The 20,833-nt window shown below is 35.7% G+C and overlaps 1 protein-coding gene across 16 annotated transcripts in view; it reads right to left on the reverse strand.

Annotated features, from left to right (window-relative positions):
- The window catches only part of DYNC1I1 (dynein cytoplasmic 1 intermediate chain 1), a 273,836-nt gene that overhangs the window by 44,127 nt on the left and 208,876 nt on the right, over positions 1-20,833 (reverse strand). For 9 of the 16 annotated variants that reach the window (XM_087945421.1, XM_087945424.1, XM_087945423.1 and 6 more), the window contains 4 exons: positions 20,463-20,609; positions 14,319-14,432; positions 9,391-9,524; positions 8,086-8,230 (listed from right to left, as the gene is read on the reverse strand). In XM_087945421.1, the coding sequence (XP_087801547.1) occupies positions 8,086-8,230; positions 9,391-9,524; positions 14,319-14,432; positions 20,463-20,609 (540 nt within the window). Of the gene's footprint in view, positions 1-745; positions 809-8,085; positions 8,231-9,390; positions 9,525-14,318; positions 14,433-20,462; positions 20,610-20,833 lie in introns of all 16 variants that reach the window. The other 7 variants (XM_087945415.1, XM_087945411.1, XM_087945410.1 and 4 more) reach the window with 1 other exon arrangement.

Consider the following 20,833-nt stretch of genomic DNA (forward strand, 5'->3'; position numbering starts at 1 on the left):
TCTGCAAGATCACCTAATTAACTTCAGAAGGAATTATCTGTGAATAAATGGTTTTACAATTACTGCTGAAAGTTAAGTTTTTTGCTCAATTTCCAGCTTATCTACTAAAGCATTTCCACAAATTTATTATCAGCAAAGAGCTGCAGCTTATCAGAACTGAGTACACCTATTTTTATTTTACTTTTACACATTGCTCTGAATTTTCAGGATAGTTACTCAAGTTGCCATTTGCTGAAGCAATATCTTTCCTTGTTTTAAGCATTTATTTTTCTGCATGTTTGCAGCTGTTATTCTACCAATAACATACATATAGGTTATCCTATATGAAGAAAACTGTTATTTGCACATGTGACTGCTCAAGAAGTCTTTTTAAAAAAATACAGTGATTAGCGTGGGATAGATAAGCAAATTCAAGAAAAACATTGTGGAAAAATTCAGTGCTGACTTTTGACCACCTGACTTCGCTTTGGTTTTGCTCCTTCAAATTACCTAGAGAAAGACCATAATCTTCTCTTCATACAGCTGGATGGAAGCCAGACCTCTGGCTCCAGAGGTAAAGGGCAAAAAGTAAAAAATCCTGCCTGAACAAGCAGCTCCACCCACTCCTTTGAATCACTTTGGCTTTTTGACAACAAAATTGAGCTCTAAAGAAAATTCATTCATTGCTTTAGTTCTGAATAAAACTCAAAACGCTGAGTTTATACAACAGACAAACTATTATCATACAACCCAATATGCTACTTACCAAATAGATGGACACAGGGTTCACTGAAATGATTAACATGCTCTGCATACATGCATGACTCGGCTGTGGGACACAATAAATTTAGTTGGAGCTTCTTTTCGTTCCCAAATATAGTTTGTTCGTTTTTTCTCCAGGGTCCATTTGAAGACGTTTATATTGCCACAGAAAGGCAGCCTTGAGCGCAGTGGCCAAAGATAAGACCAACCAATTAGGGCACTGTAGGACATTTATTCTCTCTTAAAATGAGTAAGCCTATATACCTATTATATACCTATATACCTATTATCTACTGCTCTATTGGTCATTTGGGACCTAGACATTGTGAGAGCGCAAAGAGATAATTCATACTGTCCACTTGTGAATGATAAATAAGAGATTTAACTGAAGTAGCAATAGCACTTAGAATTATATACCGCTTTACAGTGCTTTACAATTCTCTCTCAGCAGTTTGCAGAATCAGCATATTGTCCCCAACAATCTGGGTCCTCATTTTACCAACCTTGGAAGGATTGAACGCTGAGTCAACCTTGAGTCGGTGAGATTTGAACTGCCAAATTGCAGGCAGCCAGCAACCAGCAGAAGCAGCTGCAGTACTGCACTCTAACCACTGCGCCACCATGGCTCAAGTAAACAGAAATATATAGATATCTCATGCTAATAAGTGGATTCTATACTATGCATGTGAGCACTTTTGAATTGCTGACTCATTAAAAAAAATTGAAAAGTGATTTGTAAAAATAAATGCCATCCTTACCTATTTGGGGGCATTTGATCTTCACACAATTCAGAGAATTTTAAATCAAACTAACGGTCTAATAAACATTCACCTTTATCTTTTGTGCATATTGCATTTAGTGTACATATTTTTGACAATTTTTCCAAATCATATTTTTGTGCATTCATTTATGCATATATGAATGTTCTATTTCCATTCATACATCCATAAATGTTATTATGCAAATGTTCTGGAAATATTGTGTACATTATAAAGTGCAGAAAGAAGTATATTTTGAATCCATATTTTTTTCTGCATATTTTCCCTGTGAGGTTGTAATGTTTATTAGAACATTTTTTTTCATTTTATTTTAAAATTTCCTAGCAAAATATTCAGCAGAGTCTGATTCCTAAAGTTTTCCTTAGTAAGTAAATAGAAGACAGAGACCAGAAAGTCAAAATGCCCAAGATAACCTATCATGGACTGCATAATATAATGATATTTCGCATCTCTTTCAAGAAAGTTTTTATTGCTGAAATTTCTAGAAAGATGTATATTATATAATTTACTTTTTAACTCAGGAAGCTTAAGCTTTTCAGAGTTATATTTTTGAATATCAGGATAATAATAAATGTGTTTTCCTTAGAATTTGTTTATCAAATATATATCTTATCAGCTCAAGTTTGACTTAGCTTTCCATACTTTGAAGGTTGGTAAACTGAGGATCCAGGTTGTTGAGGGCAATATGATTACTCTTTAAATCACTTAGAGTAAAGCACTGTAAAGCAGTATATATGTTTAATTGATACTGCTATATCCATCTTGCAGACACTCAGAAATGTACAGTAATTTAAAAATTTTAAATAAGATATTCAGCATAGTGCTAAAACAAATAAATTTATAAGGCAAAAAATCAAACATCTTTAAGTGAGACAAACTGAACAATTACCATTATGACCCATTGAATAAAACTTCCAGAAAATCATAATTTACTTATTTTGGTGTTATCACAGATTTTACCATGCTAGTTGTAAATGACTGACTTTAGGAGGTGGTGGTCATCTCCATTTCTTAAGCCAAAGAGCCAACATTGTCCAGATGTGTTTCCACAATTATGCAGCCAGCATGACATTATGCTGCAGCACAAAGTGTTCAGTGAATCATGGAACACTGTTACTTTCTTGCATGCTTATATGTGGCACCTTTCATTTACTTGCATTTACATACTTTCAAACTGTTAGGTTGGGAGAAGCTGGGACAAGTGTTGGGAGTCACTCCATCTTGCAGCACTTAAGTCTCAAACTGCCAAGTTACAGACCTTTAATGATCTAAGACTCAGCATCCACCTACTGAACCACCGGGTCCCTATAATAGATGAAGATTATTTAATTTCTAACAGGAGGCTTCCTCATCCTCTATAATTCACCAGCCTGAAAGACCATCAGCAGTTTTTTCTGTTATAAGTGAACCCAACATATCAGTCCTAATAAGAAGAGGTAGCCTTGGTGCCAATCCATGTAGGATTTCGAAAGCTGACAACCAGCACTTCGAATTGCATTTGGGAGCTAATATCAATAGGGACTCTTTTATTGATAAGAGTAACAAGGTGGGAATCAATCAGAGGAAAAGATTACAACCAAATATTACTGCTCTCCAATAGGTGTATGTGTTCATGTTTGTACTGAAAATTCATATTGTTCTGTGGCAGAATGTAGAAATCAACTAACCTAATGAGAATTACCTTATGTTATTATAATTTGGCAAAATAAGCTTAAAGGAATGAGTGCTCTCAGGATGCCATTTTTGCATATCAGCTGTTCTGAGAACAAACAGGTGAAACAAAACAACCACTTCACAAATACATGGCACAACATAGGAGAGCAAACCCTCAGACAAGATTTAGCAGTCCATCAGCATTTGAAAAACAAAGGCTATTCTTTTTAAAACAGAAAAGTCCACATTCTGGATAGAGAGGAACACTGGTCTGAAAGAGGGATAAAAGAGATCATTTATGTTAACATTGAGCAGCCCTTTCTGAATAGAGGGGGAAGGATTTAAAAAACCACCTATCTCCTATCTACAACGCCCGTATTTTCAGCAATTCCAAGAAAGATTCCACTTCCATTTGCATTCTGATACAGGTGATCCTGAGGGCACAGATAAACCCCCAAGTGGCTTGAAGACCTCTTAGGGAATGTGCTAACAACCAGATGGCTGCAAAGAAATATCCTTCCAACATTCCCCCAGCCCCCATCCTGTGAGAATAAAAGCTTTTATCGCTCCCACCATCCTGCCAGAACCGATGAAGCTTCTTAGATAAAAAGTTAAATGTTTTTTTCTCAAGGAAAAAACAGTCCAGCTACCTTTTGAAAAAGCACCTCTGATAACTGTGACCTGGATGACTGAGAATCTCCACAGACACACAGATGTTCTGAGACATTTCAGCTTTACCTATGAGCACAATACTCCATTCTGGGAAAGGGATGGGTAGCTGCAGGCAAGCCAAAGTTATGAATAATCATATAGGACTGTTTGCCTTGCATTGTATAGAAATGTTGTATCCGACTAAGGTGAAACTTAGATCACAGAAGAATCAAACAAGCATATGTTTAAATTATTTTGTTGAAACAAATTAAGAGAGAAAAACAGATTAGGAGGAATGCATGAATATAAAGCAAACATGTGCTTGCTTTGGGAATGCCAGTTGACCAAGATGGTGCAAGTGGGTGTTAGAGGAAATTAATTTAAGAAGAAAGAGAAAAAAATCAAAGACAAAGCTTCCTGCCAGTCCTACTGTACCTGACCACATGGAAGAAACCACATTTAAGACTCCAAACATCTCTCTCTTCTTAGATTTTACCAAAACCTCATCTCCCCAATAAGGACCAGAAGTAATGAAAAGCAAAAGATTAGCCAGTATTATATTATGTCATCCACTTAGAGACAGAGAAAAAGAACAGGAAAGTTGTGTCAATTGGAGGAATGGATTATTATTTGAACTATGTGACAAAATATTGTTAAGACCATGATATATTTTCCAATAAGCCATATCATTTAACATGATGTTAAATGTCTCTTTCTATTTAACACAGAGAAACACAAAGAAATCCTTAGCAAAGGATTAGAAAGGTTGCAGGAAGCATGAAGAACCTAACCTAGCCTCATTGGCATCAATGGGAATTTCTTCTCAAAGTACCATTACAGATGAAGACTTTTCTTCATGATTGGGGGCTATTTTTCCATAGCTGTTATAATTCTAATCACTCAGTCCCCTAACTAGTCGATACAACTTATTTATAATTTTAAAAACTGTGCAGTATATAGTAGTCTTCAACTGACTACCAGAATTGAGACCAGAATTTCAATTTGTTAAGGGAGTTGTTAAATAAGTCCTCCCCAAATTTATGACTTTCTTTCCCATGGTTGTTAAGTGAATCACTGCAGTTATTAAAGGAATCTCATAGTCATTAAACAAATGTGGCTGACCTCATTGACTTTGTTTGTTGAATGATCACAAGTAGTGATCACATGATCCTGGGAAGCTGCAACCACTATAAATATGTGCCAATTGTCAAGCAGCCAAATTTTGATCATATGACCCTAGGGATGCTGTGATGGTTTTAAGTCTGAGAGGCGGTCACAGTTATTTCTTCAGAGCCATTTTAATTTTGAATGGTCATTAAATGAATGATTATTGTTGAAAACTACCCGTAGAAGCCTCAATGACTTACAATAATATCATTCTATATTCTTTCCCCCCAAGTCTTTGAGTTCTTCTTTTACCATTTCATCCATCTACTTAAACCTTCTTTTCCATGTAGTATCTCTGCTATGTCTAAATCCCAAACTTAAATGATATTTTTTATTAATTTTTGCATAGGTCAATTAAAAGATTCTTGCTAGGAAGTAGGAGAAGACACATGAGACAACTTAAGTATATTGTATCAGAACAGTGATGTTGCTTAGAAATATGTACCTATGCTAAAGTGAAAATTGAACATCAGGGAATAATAATAACCACAATATTTAACACTGTAGTCTAGCTAATGCAGTAGTCCCCAAAATGTTCCTAACAGTGTTCCAACATTTATATTGTATACAAAATTTATATACATTACAGGATAAACATGTTCAATATACAGTATATTTTTTGTAGTATTGGATGTAGAATTAATGGGTGAAAAAAGCAATTAAAAATTGCATTTTGAAACCCTGTATGGACTTGTTCAGTTCCCCAAAGCAGACATATTCCTTTTGATGCATGGCAGAATAAAGAGATGCACTGACAAAACAATGTCTAAGAGATGCAAATCTTTTTTTTTCTTCATGTGGAATAGTATAATTCTCCTGTATGATAACAGGGTACACAACATAGGGATTGCTGTACATTAACATTAGCTAATAATCCTTGGTATCTATTATGAACAGGTGGCCTTTAGAAAAGAGTTTACATGTTCAAAGCATTAATGCACTGAAGTCTTAGCTAATACCAGGATATATCTTAATTTTGGGAGCATTTTAATTCAGCTTTCATGGGTGTGCTATGATCTCATGATTCAGTGATCAAAATTACATTGGCTTCATAGACTAAAACTGCATCCTCGAAAAACCGGAAATTTAAATAATCTATGTCAAAAATGAACATTTTAAGTTATTATATACTTCAGAACAAGGTGTCTTTTCCTGAATTATATATTAACACTTCCCTACGTTCGTAAAGATCATTCCTTCTAGGAACCGCTGTTAGAAGATTAATGTTTTGTAGGGACCTAAGAGTTCTTTCCCATGATAGATTGCTTTAGTTCTTGGAGATTTGCTTTAGTTAGAAAGTTTCATGTAATGGGTCTCTCTTGATGTCATTTGGGGTAAAACTAGAGTTGGGTGATTGAGAATGTTCATTGTATGGAAAGGCTTGAAGTTTACATTTTGCTATCTCCTAATAGGTCTTAGTACAACTTAAGTCAAAAGCCATGAAAAGCTGCTGCTATAAAAAAAATCTTATTTTTTTCAACCACTCTAAAATACTTTTATATTCAGAAAAAGATCACATAGATGGTATTTCGTTCTATTTTTGGTTTGTCATGAAGGATTTTGCTACATTTGCTAGATAATTATATTCAGCACTTGACTTCTATATGATTTACAGACTAGCTTCATCTGATATTCAGGATATTAATATTGATGCACTAGTATTGCTACATATGATGTACAGCAACCAACATCTGACATTATCCAATATGAAGTAATCAGTGCTTCATTTCAGGAACATGCAACCCATCTGATTATCTAACATCTGACATTCTAAAAGAATTTAGCAAAATTTATATTAACTTCATGTATTCATTCATTCAAACAAATAAATTATTATGGCCTTTTTTAACTTTCTGAAATTGGAATATAAAGAAAAATCATATTAAAATCTGAGCTCAACTTAGAAAATTCATTCTGTTTTGAAATAGTTTGATATCGACTTGTACAAGTTTAAGTGTTTAACAAATACTTTCATAAATGCTGCAAAAATACCAAGTTATTTAAATTCAGGTTTATTGTTTGTAATCCAGATTTCAATGAATGGCCTTATATAGCTCCACATCTGTCAGCTTTTATTTGCAGGTTGTGAAAAATGGCAATATTGATACCACAGTGATCCAGTGATATTATAATGAATTAACCAAATTCTTATAGCTTGCTAACATCAAATATTATATACTATAGGCAAGCTCAAGCTCTATCCTTATATAAATACCAACAGATAAAATAACTGTTTCTTCCCCAGTTCATAATACGGTTGGAGGGATTTGGATGAAGCCCATCTCATTCTCCACAACTCTGCATGCTTACTTCTACATCATAGTTAACTTATATAAATATAAAACTTTTATAAATAAAAAAATGGAAGCCATTTTCCATTTCATTTTCCATTTTCCTAAGCTTCAGTGCAACTGAAAAAGGTACTCTCTTTTGGCCTGCATCAACATACTATTGCTTCTGACCCAACAATTTTGAGCTCTGGAGGAATAGTAATATGAATTTGTGAAAGAAAGAGACTGGAAGAATGTTGGATAAATAAAACACCTATATCAGTGATGGCTAATCTTTTTGGCACTAAGTGCCTAAAGCGCGCATGCATCCCAAAATGCAATATGTCTCCCATGCATACGCATGTGGCCGCCACACATGTGCCCCACCCCCATGCATGTGTCCCGCCCCGATGCATGTGCCCTGCCCCCACACACACATGCATTGCAGAGACCCAAAGATCAGCTGGCCGGTGGGAAGCACGCACACATGCACAACAGAACTGAGCTGGGGCGACAGCTTATGTGCCCAGAGAGGGCTCTGTGTTCCACCTCTAGCACACGTGCCATAAGTTCACCATTACGGACCTATATAGATATGTGAATGTAAGAAAGATACATTCACATATCTAAAGGGGGCAAGGAAGCCATATAGTTTAATGAAAAATAGTTCTGAAAAAGTTAATCTACAAAGGTATTCCTGGGGAAACATTATCTATTATATCAGGTATAACTCTGTAAAATTGACACCATTTATTTTTGTTTAGTCCTGACAGTTGGCAGAGACGACAGAGACTAAGGTAAGCCTTCTAAATATCATTTCTTACCTTTGTGGTCCACAATTTGACAGTCCAATCAAATGACGATGTAACAAATAGATGAGAGAAATCAATTGGACCTACTGCCATGTGGCAGTTGATTCCTGTCACTGGCCCCTGGTGACCTTCAAAAACTTCTCCAATCCCTGCTTTACTGTAGAAAAAAATGAATTCATTTAGGAAACCTTCATGGTTTTCCTCAGTGAAAATGCTATGACATAAGCTTTCCATTTTCAAAACAAGCAAGACTAAAGTTACCTGCTCTTACTAAGAAGATGTCATAACAAACTAACATCTTAAATGATTTTAGTATATGTTGTGCCTGAGATACATGCATACAAGCTCTGATTTCCTTTTTTGAATAGCATCCTGTGGCTTTTTCATCTTGAATGACTGAAAAAGTCATAAAATACGTTACGGTTTGGATTGTATCTCTATTACCTGTACATATATATCATTCAAGTGTAGAAGAACAACCATCTTATTGTACTGCTAAAATTTCTATAAATAAGTCTAATAAAATATACAGAACATCCCAAATCACAGACTTTTTGTGATTAAAAAAACCCGGCTAATTATTGTAAGCAGTTAAGAAGGTTCTAAAAAAAGGAATGGTTCATGAGCACATTTCACTTATAAACTAAGTTAATATTTGCTAGTCATCTTTGGAGACTTTATTCTAAAAAGCAGCATATAGGTTTTACTGATATATATATGCAGTCACTGATCATCTGGTACATTTCTCTTCCCTACACAAACAGCAATTATGGAGATAAGTAGGAACTTCAGTATGCCATAAGAACAAATACAGCAACACAATGAATGGTTTTGTAGTATTTTAAAGACAAATAACTGAGAACCTGTTCATTTTAATGGTTTAGCACTAGCCAGAAACCGGCAGACTGTGAGTTCTAATTTTACCTTAGGCATGAAAGCCAGCTAAGTGATTTTAGCCAGTTATTCTCCCTCAGCCCAACCCGCCTCACAGGATTGTTGTGGGGAAAATAGGAGGAGGAAGGCATGTTGAATATATTTGGTGAAATTAGTTATTTATAAGAATAATAAGAGATCAGATAGGCAGAGAGAGAGGTGAGAGGGAGGGGAGGGAGGGAGGGAGGGAGAGAGAGAAGGAGGGAGAGGTCATGCATATTTGTGAACCCACATAAAGTCACTGCTCCAGATTAATGCCTGAAGGCATTAATCACTAGAAGATCTCCTGCATGATCTCAGCCATTTTACCAACTGTAAACTACAGTAATGCCATAAGCACAATCATATAGCCCCCCAAAAAGGTGTGTGTGTGGGAGAAAGTACCTTCCATGGCGACAAGCTGTGTAGACAGTGCCCTCTTCACTTCCAACTACAAAGTTGTTAACATCTCCAGTTGGGAAAGCCATTCCGGTAACTGCCACTGCCTTGGATTTATTATATACTAGCTCCATACTCTCCTAAAATAAGTTAGAAACATTTCTTTTCAATTGGTTGTTTCTTGAGCACAGTAACGTTGGGACAAGAGAGGAAAGTAACGAAACTTCTCCAGCCCGAAATAATCTACTTGCAGATTTCTGAGGATCTAATAATATTAAAGTATTGCTGGGGAGCCTAGATGAAAGGACACGCTGAGTCTTTTATTTCCAGAAATTATCTGCAGATCATTGGTTTTTGCTTTTGTTTATTGCTGATCAATGGATTATACTGAGGTGTAGTGGTGAGGAAAATAGAATGGAATCTCTATGGTTCTGGGGAAATCATAGTTTTTCTCCCTTCTACCTATAAAAATCTTGCATAGAGGTGACACTGATTATCAAAGTAAATTGCAGCCTTATTCAAAGTTCGGAAACAACATTTAAATCTATGTTACTAATATTATATTCTCCATTTATGGTGTTCTTGCATCAAAATTTAACTTTGGTAGGAAATATCTATAGAAACTGTTCTAAAATTACTTTCATTACTACTTTTTCTTTGTCCTTTCATCTGGCTTCAATCATTTCAAAAACATATGGACGACACAACTCGACCAGGGCAAAACAATAGACGCAATCTACATAGACTTCTGTAAAGCCTTTGATTCAGTGGTACACGACAAACTACTCCTAAAAATAAAATCCTATGGTATCTCTGGACAACTGAATAACTGGATAGAAGCATTCCTGTCAAACAGACAACAAATGGTCAAAATCGGGAGCGTCCTATCAAATCCAGTACCTGTCAATAGTGGTGTTCCCCAAGGCAGTGTTCTAGGACCAACTCTCTTCATACTCTACATAAACGACCTCTGTGATCATATTAAGAGCAATTGCGTTCTCTTCGCTGATGATGTAAAGCTGTTCAATACCACAGACAATACTGCTACCCTTCAAAAAGATCTTGACTATGTATCCGAATGGTCAAACAAATGGCAACTTCAAATCTCAACAAATAAATGCTCTGTCTTACATATTGGCAAAAAAAATCAGAAAATAAAATACAAGCTGAATAGTCAAGATCTTGTTGATGACCCAAGCTCTGTAAAGGACCTTGGAATACTCACCTCTAATGATCTAAGTGCTAGAGCACACTGCAACTACATAGCCAAAAAGGCATTAAGAGTTGTTAACCTAATCCTCGTAGCTTTTCTCTGGTAATATCACACTACTAACCAGAGCATACAAAACATTTGCTAGACCAATACTCGAATACAGTTCATCAGTCTGGAATCCACACTACGTATCTGATATTAGCACAATTGAGAAAGTCCAGAAATATTTCACAAGAAGAGTTCTCCACTCCTCTACTCGCTGTAGAATACCTTATGCCACCAGACTTGAAATTCTAGAACTAGAAAACCTTGAATTACGCCGTCTTCGGTCTGACTTAAGCATGGTATACAAAATCATACATTGCAATGTCCTACCTGTCAATGAATACTTCAGCTTCAACCATAACAACACAAGAGCACACAATAGATACAAACTCAAAGTAAACCGCACCAAACTTGATTGCAGGAAATACGACTTCAGCAATAGAGTGGTCAATGTCTGGAATACTCTACCCGACTCTGTAGTTTCTTCCCCAAACCCCAAAAACTTTAACCTTAGACTGTCTACTATTGACCTCACCCCTTTCCTAAGAGGTCTGTAGGGGCGTGCATAAAGCGCACCAACGTGCCTACCGTCCCTGTCCTATTGTTTCTCCTATTCTTTTATTTTTCTTGTATGTAACCATTTCATGTATTCACAACTATGTATACATTTATACTTATTATCTTGTAAACAATTGGCAAATCAAATAAATAAAATAAATAAAATAAATTTCTCCTAGGTCTTCCAATCTTGCCCACAATTCACAATTCCCTTCATGTTCATCCTATATGTAGTTCCTAAGCTTCTACCTGTAGGTATAAGAAATTGCATTATACCTGTGTAGGATTACCTCTTTAACATGGAAATGATCCATTACTTCCCTAGTTGGAAGGTAAGGGCTAATTTTACTAACTAATCTTAGAGCCATTTCTATTAAGCATGGCCTAATCTGGCCATCTATTCACCGTCCGGCCATTTACAAGAGGTAGTAACTCTTTCAAACATAGTAAAATAGGCTTCTATAATCTTCTTCATCTGTTAAATTAGGAATTTTTATATGGTTGGGGCCACCAATTGCACTATAGTTATACATGCAGATCAGCTATATAAGATCTAGTTGCAATAACTTAGAGAAGTACTAGTCAGGAATGGCATGGACAGAAATTAAATCAGATAGAGATCAAGGGAGAAAACTTAAGTACTTAACTGAATTTGAAAATTTTATAATCCATAATTTGAAATAACTGCGAGGTCCAATTTATAAGTGCTGGTCAAGTCTAACTCAGAAATGGAAAAAGTCAGAGCTGTACTGTATATACAGATGTGGCACAATTGTTCAGAGAAGTTTCAAAAGAAAAGAGACAGTGGGTTTCAATTATAAGGAAACAGATTTCCTCGTACACTTTGGCTGGACATCAGAAAAATATCTCTTTTATATGTCAATCTTTTGAGATAGTCCAGACCAGTCAAGTCCAAGAAATGCCATACTGATTTGTAAGCTTACAGGAACAGAATGGCACAAGTCAGAAATAACTTCTCCTCTCCCCACCTAGGGAGGGTCTCCTTCAGTCTCAGATTTATCAGATCAATGTCTACGCTGCTGCTCTTCCTCTTGCCTCCCAAGGCCATTCTCAAATATCATTACATTGTGTCAGGAATGTTCTTATTTGTTTATTTTATTTATTTATTTATTTGATTTGCCAATTGTTTACAAGATAATAAGTATAAATGTATACATAGTTGTGAATACATGAAATGGTTACATATAAGAAAAATAAAAGAATAAGAGAAACAATAGGACAGGGACGGTAGGCACGTTGGTGCGCTTATGCACGCCCCCTTCTAATGGATGTCTACACTGGGTGGGTGTTGAGTTTCCAAAGTCCCTTCCAATCCCTACAGTCTTTGAGTGTGCTCTATTAACTTTAGTATACTCTATAATTTCTTTTCTTATCTAAGCAAAGATAGCCAATTTAGAAGTTTCCTATTTCCTATTTTTTGCTAAAGCTAGGACTGCATATATTTCCATTTTTACCTATTTTGCAATTCTTAAGTTCCACCTCAATACTGTAATAAGTACACTACTGTACTGAGTATATTTTCTATGATTTTCATGTGGAACAGACACACACAGACACAGATATAAACACATAAAATTGCAGCAGGGACCTAAAATGAGCTTAATAGTTCTAGAGAACAAAAAGGTTTTACTCCAGCATGAAAACATACCACTCTCTCTCTCACCCCTCTTGTTTGCATGACAGAGATCTACCCATTTCACCATCCTACCAATTGTTGTTCTGCTCACTGACCAATGCCTTTAAATGCAGTTTAAAAAAAAAAGACAGGTAATCCTCAAAATTACAATCACTATTGTGCCCAAAATATCTGTTGCTAAGTGAAACATTTGTTAAGTGAACGTTGCCCCATTTTACGACCTTTCTTGCCACAGCTATTAAGTGAATCAGTGCGGTTGTTAAGTTAGTAGCATGGTTGTTAAATGAATCCGGCTTCCCCACTGACTTTGCTTGTCAGAAGGTCACAAAAGAGGTTCATATGACCCTGGGACACTGCCACCGTCATAAATATGAAACAGTTGCCAAGCATTTTGATCACAAGTTCTTGGGGATGCTATAATAGTCATAAGTGTGAAAAATGGCCATAAGTTACTTTTTTCAGAGTCATTGTAACTCAGAATGGTCACTAAATGAACTGTTGTAAGTTGAGGACTATTGTAGTGCCTACCCCCTGTTCTACATGAACCTAATTTGATATGGGAGACAAACACAGTGCTATCTACTTTTGTCTTTCTTATATTTTACTGTTCTTTGCTAATTCAACAAATCTGTTTAGTTGGTTCATTTCTGGTATCAAGGGTGGAGAGAATAAACCTGTTAAAATAACAAACTATTTTACAAAAGAGGAGGAATTTCTCTCTCTCTATCCTATATGAGTTATTTAATATAAAGAATATATCTCAGCCTTGGTTATATATAAATTGAGCCTGTGGATTCTGTTTCAGAACATTTGTTAATAAGTTTCCAAATAACTTTTCGTAAAATATATTTAAAAAATACATGGCAAACAACATTGCTATTGTTGTTTTCTAAACTGACAAATGCTGGCCCTATAAATTTCCTCCCTTCCATCCCATTTAATACCCACCAGATAGGTTGGACTCCAACTCCCAAATTCCTTACACTGGCTAATGTTTGTTGGTTTCTAGATTGGGGAAGATTTTCTAACAATAATATTAAAGAATAGGAAAAATGTATTTGTATAATTTTTGTTGTGATTTCTTTATGATTAGTTCTACATTCAAATAAAAATTTACACTATATGCTATATTACAATGAAATATACACTGGGTAAACAGCATTATAGAATAAGCTTGATATACCACAAGGTGCATGGTTACCTGTATTTTAGAACAGATTACTTCATTTTCACTTGAAACTGACCTGCATATTAACGCATTACTCTAATTACATGATTTGAGGCAGAGGAAATGGGTTTTGGCTCTCAGAGGAGGCAATTGCTGGAAGCAAGCTACACTCTTTAAAGTACATCCATGGGTTTTAGTCTGCATAGGATGTGAGGCTTTAGCTTTTACAAATTACATTCCATTAATAGGTATCAGCCATCACTTTCTTCTTCTGTAAATAAAAACAAACCCACCTGCGGAGTTGAAAGCATATCCAAACTCCAAGAACACATTTTGCCATCTGTAGAAACGGTAATGAGGTTGTGAGCGTTCTGTGTTCCAACGACAGTTACACAGTAGACTGGGTGCTGAAAACACACAAAATACCAAAAAAATATCTGAAGGTGCAGATTAAACATTTCACTAACTATTCAGAGGTTATTTACAAGGGAAACTGGATGGTCATTCCAGGCTCGAGTCTTCTCCTTTTACCAAAATATGATAATCCTGTAAGATATTCAAAAGTTTCCTTTCTCTCTGCTCCCTCTTGTTATGCTGTCATATCTAAATAAAATTATTATTACTGTGAAAATACAGCATTACATAGAAGCATAGATCATATAGGTAGTTGACTTACAAAAACAATTGAGCCCAAAATTTCTGTCGCTAAGTGAGACATTTATTAAATGAGTTTTGCTCCATTTTACAACCTGTCTTGCCACAGTTGTTCAGTGAATTTCTTCAGTTATTAAGTTAGTAACATGATTATTAAGTGAATCTGGAGTCTACATGGATTTTGCTTGTCAAAAAGTCACAAAAGGTGACCACATGATTCCTGGATACTGCAGCAGTTATAAATATGAGTCAATTGCCAAGCATCTGAATTTTGAACACATGATCATGGGAATGCCACAGTAGTCTTAAGTGTGAAAAATTATCATAAGTCACCTTTTTCAGGGCTGTTGTCACTAAATTAACTGTTGTAAGTCGTGGACTACCTGTACTTACAAGTATATGTTACTATGTCTATGGAGATTCTCAGTCATCCAGGTCATGGTTGTCCCAAAGATTCTCCCCCCACTTTCTTTCCTTTTTTCAAGAGACTGAAGAAGCTTCTTGGATGAGAAGCGAAAAGTCTTCAAAGAAAACCAGAAAGTCCAGTTGCCTCTTGAAAAAACAAACTACCTTTGGGACATATGTTAACATGTGGTTGATATTTGAAAAAGTAGAAGCCAAAAAGCTTCAATGTGGAGAAAAATACCAAGAGAAAAGGCAGGGAGGGGGAAGGGAGGGAGGAAGGAAGGAAGGACGGACAGATGGACAGACGGATGGACAGACCTCTGGCTTGTGTAAAATATTTTCAACTAGTTCAGAAGCAAAGGAATATCAACAACATTTTCAGTCATGGATTTATTTATGTTCTAATATTCATTGAAATTAATCTGAAGCAACTGTTTCAGTTTATCATTTTCTAGGTGTAATAGGGACTAACAGGAACAGCTGGGTATCAAAACCTTAACTAACGCTAATCTTTGAGATCTCTGTTACTGAAGTGGAGGAATAGAGATTCATGACGGAGAAATGCCAAATCCGTCCAACCACAGAATCAGATAAAGAAATCTTCAGATAGCAGGAGAGTAACATCATTTTCCTCAGCAACAATGTACAAGACCATTTTCACTGGTCATTGACTCTAATGATGTTTCTTCTATTGCATTCATAACATGTTTATTTCTATCAAAACCAATTTGAATGTTCCCTGTCTTTTTTAATCAAACATTCTTTGTACTCTTTCCTACATTCTTTGCAACTATTTTTCTATTCATAAAATATCTTTTTCTCATCCTCATTTTTCCAGCAGTCCTTTTCTTGTGTGCATTTTTGTCAATCCGGGCTCTTTCATTTCAACTTTCCACAATGTGTTATTTCCATTGATTACCATTTATCCCATGACACTTTTATGGCACTTGGGAGAGAATTCTCTTCACTCTGTTCTAAGTGGTTTCCATTCTCTCTTTTCATAAGTATCCTTTACATTTATTTTGTTCAGCAAGTATCTCCTAATACCTTTTCTTATAGAACTCATACTTTCTGCAATTGTTCTACTTTCACTATTGTTTATTTCACTTTACTTTTGTTCCATATCGATCTTGCCCCAAGAGTCATTCTTAATACCTCCAAGAAATAGTCTGTTCACATTTCAGAATCTCTCATCACTCTTGTAATCTTGTATTATACCTGAAGTAATGTAGGGTCTCCTGCTTGGGTAGCGGGTTGGACTAGCTGACTTACAAGGTCCCTTCCAATTCTGTTAATCTGTAATCTGTATCACAAGTAATCGAACCTCACATGCAGCTGATCAAATCAACCCAAAACTAGACCATGACATCTGAACAACAACATGAGCACCAATTTACATCACACAGATGGTACTTAAACCCAAAGACTTTGACTCAGCAACTACAGCCAGCCAATTACATAACCCAAAATCAGATCAGGACTCAGAAAGATATTTAAAGGCCAGTGCTTCCCCAGACAAGCACAATCCAAAGTGTACTGAAGATGTGCGCTGAAGATGAACTCTAGCTACTAATATTCAAAGACATTTCAAAGGGTTATCATTTTATTTTTGATTCTCCAAGTGGTTGATCACTTTTTATGCAGTCTCCATTCATCTCAATAGAATAGAATAGAATAGAATAGAATAGAATAGAATAGAATAGAATAGAATAGAATAGAATAGAATAGAATAGAATAGAATACTTTATTGGCCAAGTGTGATTCGACACACAAGGAATTTGTCTTGGTGTAAATACTCTCAGTATACATAAAATAAATTTTCTGGTTCTTCCATTCTCACTAACCTCTATTTCATATGCACCTGTAACAATTTTAAAGGCGCCCATTCATACTCTGGATTATTGCTCCTCATTAATAATTTCGTATTTATATTCATAGATTTCACTCACTTTGCATGTTCATTCAAAAATATTACATCCTTTCAATGTGTCTTAATTTTCTCTTCCCCACCCCTGCTTTCATTTATCAATCTGTGCTGCCCTTTCTTTAAAATATTTCTTTACAAATATATACACTGAAACTCCACATAGGGAGAATACTATAGATAGCTTTGTGAAGATGTGAAACACCTCATCTGCTTTAAATCTTCTAGAAATTTTTTCAAAAACTGACCACTGAAATTTATTGATTTATATGCCACCCACCTTCCAAAAATCCAGACGGTTTATATTAACATTTAAGAACACATTTGCATGTAATATTTTCATAGTGATTTGAGAAGAACTTCATATATCTACATGTATTTCTCCCCACCCCTATCCCTGAAGAAATAAACTTCATAAGCTTTTGGAACCATAAACACCACATAAGAACTATAATTCAGTTAGTACATGTGCACACATGCATTTAAACCAAACTTCTTGAATTTGAAGCTCTAAGTTTTCAACTACTTTTCAATTCATGTCTAAATATACCTCCATTTGCCTCTCACTCATTTGTCTGAGAGAAACAGCCTTTCACATGTGCTCTGTAGAAATAACCCAAACCTAAGTCATTTCATATAGAAGTTTACTGGACATTTGCCCTCCTCACTATGGTGCTTATGCAAGCTGGTAATATAGTCTCCAAAACTGGGAACTGCAAGGACAAAAAGAGTTTAAAGTTCACATAGGTGGGGCAACATTCAGTAGCATGAAAATGGATTCCCATTTTCCTCACAGCACATTTTTGGGCAAAGCCTGGATTTAATAAGCGCTGTCAGCTGTCAATTTCATAAGCAATAAATCTCACTACAGATTGAAAAGGATGTTTCTAATACCAAGTGGAGGCAGGGAAAAAGGGGAGGAGATGGAAACAACAACTCTATTTTTCAGAGAGAATCTCTGGAGTTCTTTCCTGTCCAAGAAAAAGATGCCATCTTGTTTTTATTTATTTTGGAAATGAAATCATCATGCCAGAGGTTTCATTTAAATAATAATAATTAAAATTTCCTGTTATTCCCAATGTTGATGTGTAGTGGGCGTGAAAGAAGATTAGAGAGTAACATGTGGTGCAGTTCTTTTCTTGTAAACCTTAGCATCAATTTACAGGAATAAGTTCAGGAAATTTAGAAACCAGTAGCTGGTGGTAACAAATTATGTATGTTCCAGTTTGCATCAGGGAGAAATTCTTATTTAGTACTACAATAAGCTTGTACATATGGTTTCTTTCTCAAGGTAAAAGCATCACATGTCTAGACAACTGTTGTTATTATGCTTTGATGGTTTTGTAGTAACTATCTCCATGCTAGCTGGAGAATTGTGGGAGCTGAAGTCCACACATTTTCAAGTTCACAAGACTGAGAAACACTGGAATAAGCAGTATTTGGCTCAACAGTAGTAGCTGTGAGAGAAATCTAGATATCCTAGTGGGCCACCATTTAAAACAGAGCCAGCAGCAAATGCTGCAGCTGCCAAAAAACAATGCAAGCCTAGGATGCATTCAGAGCCATGTGGCACAGTGGTTTGAAAGCAGTATTGCAGGCTAATTCTGCTGACTACCAGCAGTTCGATCCTGACTGGCTCAAAGTTGACTCAGCCTTCTATCTTTCCGAGGTCAGTAAAATGAGGACCCAGACTGTTGGGGGAAATATGCTGACTTTGTAAACCGCTTAGAGAGAGCTATAAAGCACTATGAAATGGTATAAGGCCGTAAAACACTGTGAAATGGTATATAAGTCTATAAGTGCTATTACTAATAGAGTGATAGCATCAAGATCACAAAAAGTGATAGCACTAATTTACACTGCACTAGTGAGGCTGTACTTGGAACATTGTATCCAGTTCTGGTCTTCATGATACACCAAAGATGATGAGACTCTAGAAAGAATGCAGAGAAGAGCAACAGAGATGATAAAGTGTCTGGAGGCTAAACCATATGATAATGGTTAAGGGAACAAGGAATGTCTAGCCTATAGAAAAGAAGAGTTATGGGTGACATGGGAGCTGCCTTCCAGAACTAAAAGGGCTGTCACAGAGAAGAGACAGGTCAACTTATTCTTCAAAGCACCTGAGAGAAGGAAAAGAAGTAACAACTGGAAGATCATTAAAGAAAGAATCAACCTAGAACTAAGGAGAAATTTCCTGACAGTGAGATCAATCAGTCACTGGAATGACTGGTCTCCATAAGTTGTGGGTGCTTTATTACTGGAAGTTTTCAAGAAGAGATTGGCCAACCATTTCTCTGGAATTGTATAGGTTCTCCTGCTCAAGAAAGATGTTGGACTAAGGGACCTCCAAGTCCCTTCCATCCCTATTATTCTATGTTCTCTAAGCATTATGGTTTGGATCATATTGATTATTCAGAAATATGACATTTTGTGTTTAATTACATTATGCAGGAAACAGATATCTGCAATATAACAAATTGAAGTTCCACTAAAACCAATATACATTTTGTATGAGCTTTGTTTTAAATATTTCTTACATTCTGAAAAGGTATATTCATTATATACCTTCATTACGAAGGTTCATACAGGTAATCCTCGACTTATGATCACAATTGAGTCCAGAATTTATGTTGCTAAGTGAGAAATTTGTTAAGTAAGTTTTGTCCCATTTTACAACTTTTCTTGCCACATTTGTTAACTGAATCACCACAGTTGTTAAATTAGTAACATGGTTGTTAAGTAAATCTGGCTGCCTCATTAACTTTGCGTCAGAAAGTTGCAAAAGATGATCCCGTGACTGCAACCGTCATAAACATGAACCAGTTGTCAAGCATACAAATGTAAATCACAAGACCATAGGAATGCTACAACATTCATAAGGGATGAAAAATGGCCATAAGTCATTTTTTTCAGTGCCGTTGTAACGTCAAACAGTCATTAAAGAAATTGTTGTATGTTGAGGATTAATGGTACTATATATTAAAATATGTTAATTAGCATATTAACATATTTTACTCTTCAGTCTTTTTTTTTTTTTTAAGCTGAAATGTGAGCGGCCATTCTAGGAATACTTGTCATGCATTTCCTGCTGATTTTCTCTGGAATGTGAACAACAAGGTAATTTGGCAAATTTTGGAATGGTAGATTTACCATGATTTGAACCAAACAAGATTGTAGGATTACCAGGCAATTATTCCATAAGCTTTCTCACTCATTATCATCCACCCAACTTTAAAATAAGCTTTTGGTTACAGAAGGAGAAGCGAATGGAGCAAAAGTATAGCAAAGCAGTTTAGCACTTCGTTAAAACAAAAGGAATGGTCACTGTCCCAGTCACTTGCAACCCTACAATCCTACTTTTCTTTGACAGCTGAATATTTTATTTTTAACAAATAACAGCTTTACACATAGCTTTACGTGTTAATTCCATACATCACTAAATAATTTTTACCGTGTGCGCAGCTGCAGAAAGAGGTGTACGCTGAACTGGTGTCCTCCTGTGGCTACGATTATCCCACAGAACAATTTGGCCAGAATAGGTTCCTCCAACAACTAGGTTTGGATGAAAGCGGGCAAAACAGACGGACATCACAGAGGACTAGAACAAATGAAAAGTGTACAAAATATGATAATAATAATAATAATAACAACAACAACAACAACAACAACAACAACAATATTTTAGTTAGGAACATGACTCATATTTAATAACATTACTTTGATGCTTCATTCATTGAAAAGTTTTAAAAATTTAATAGTGGAATGTTATCCCCCCTTCTTTTTAAATTATTCACTTAATGGCACAAAGCATCCACATGTACT

This window comes from Notechis scutatus, chromosome Z (genome assembly GCF_049901735.1).
Source record: "Notechis scutatus isolate UNSWTSFEM ecotype Mainland chromosome Z, rNotScu1.2, whole genome shotgun sequence".
Classification (NCBI taxonomy): Eukaryota; Metazoa; Chordata; class Lepidosauria; order Squamata; family Elapidae; genus Notechis; species Notechis scutatus.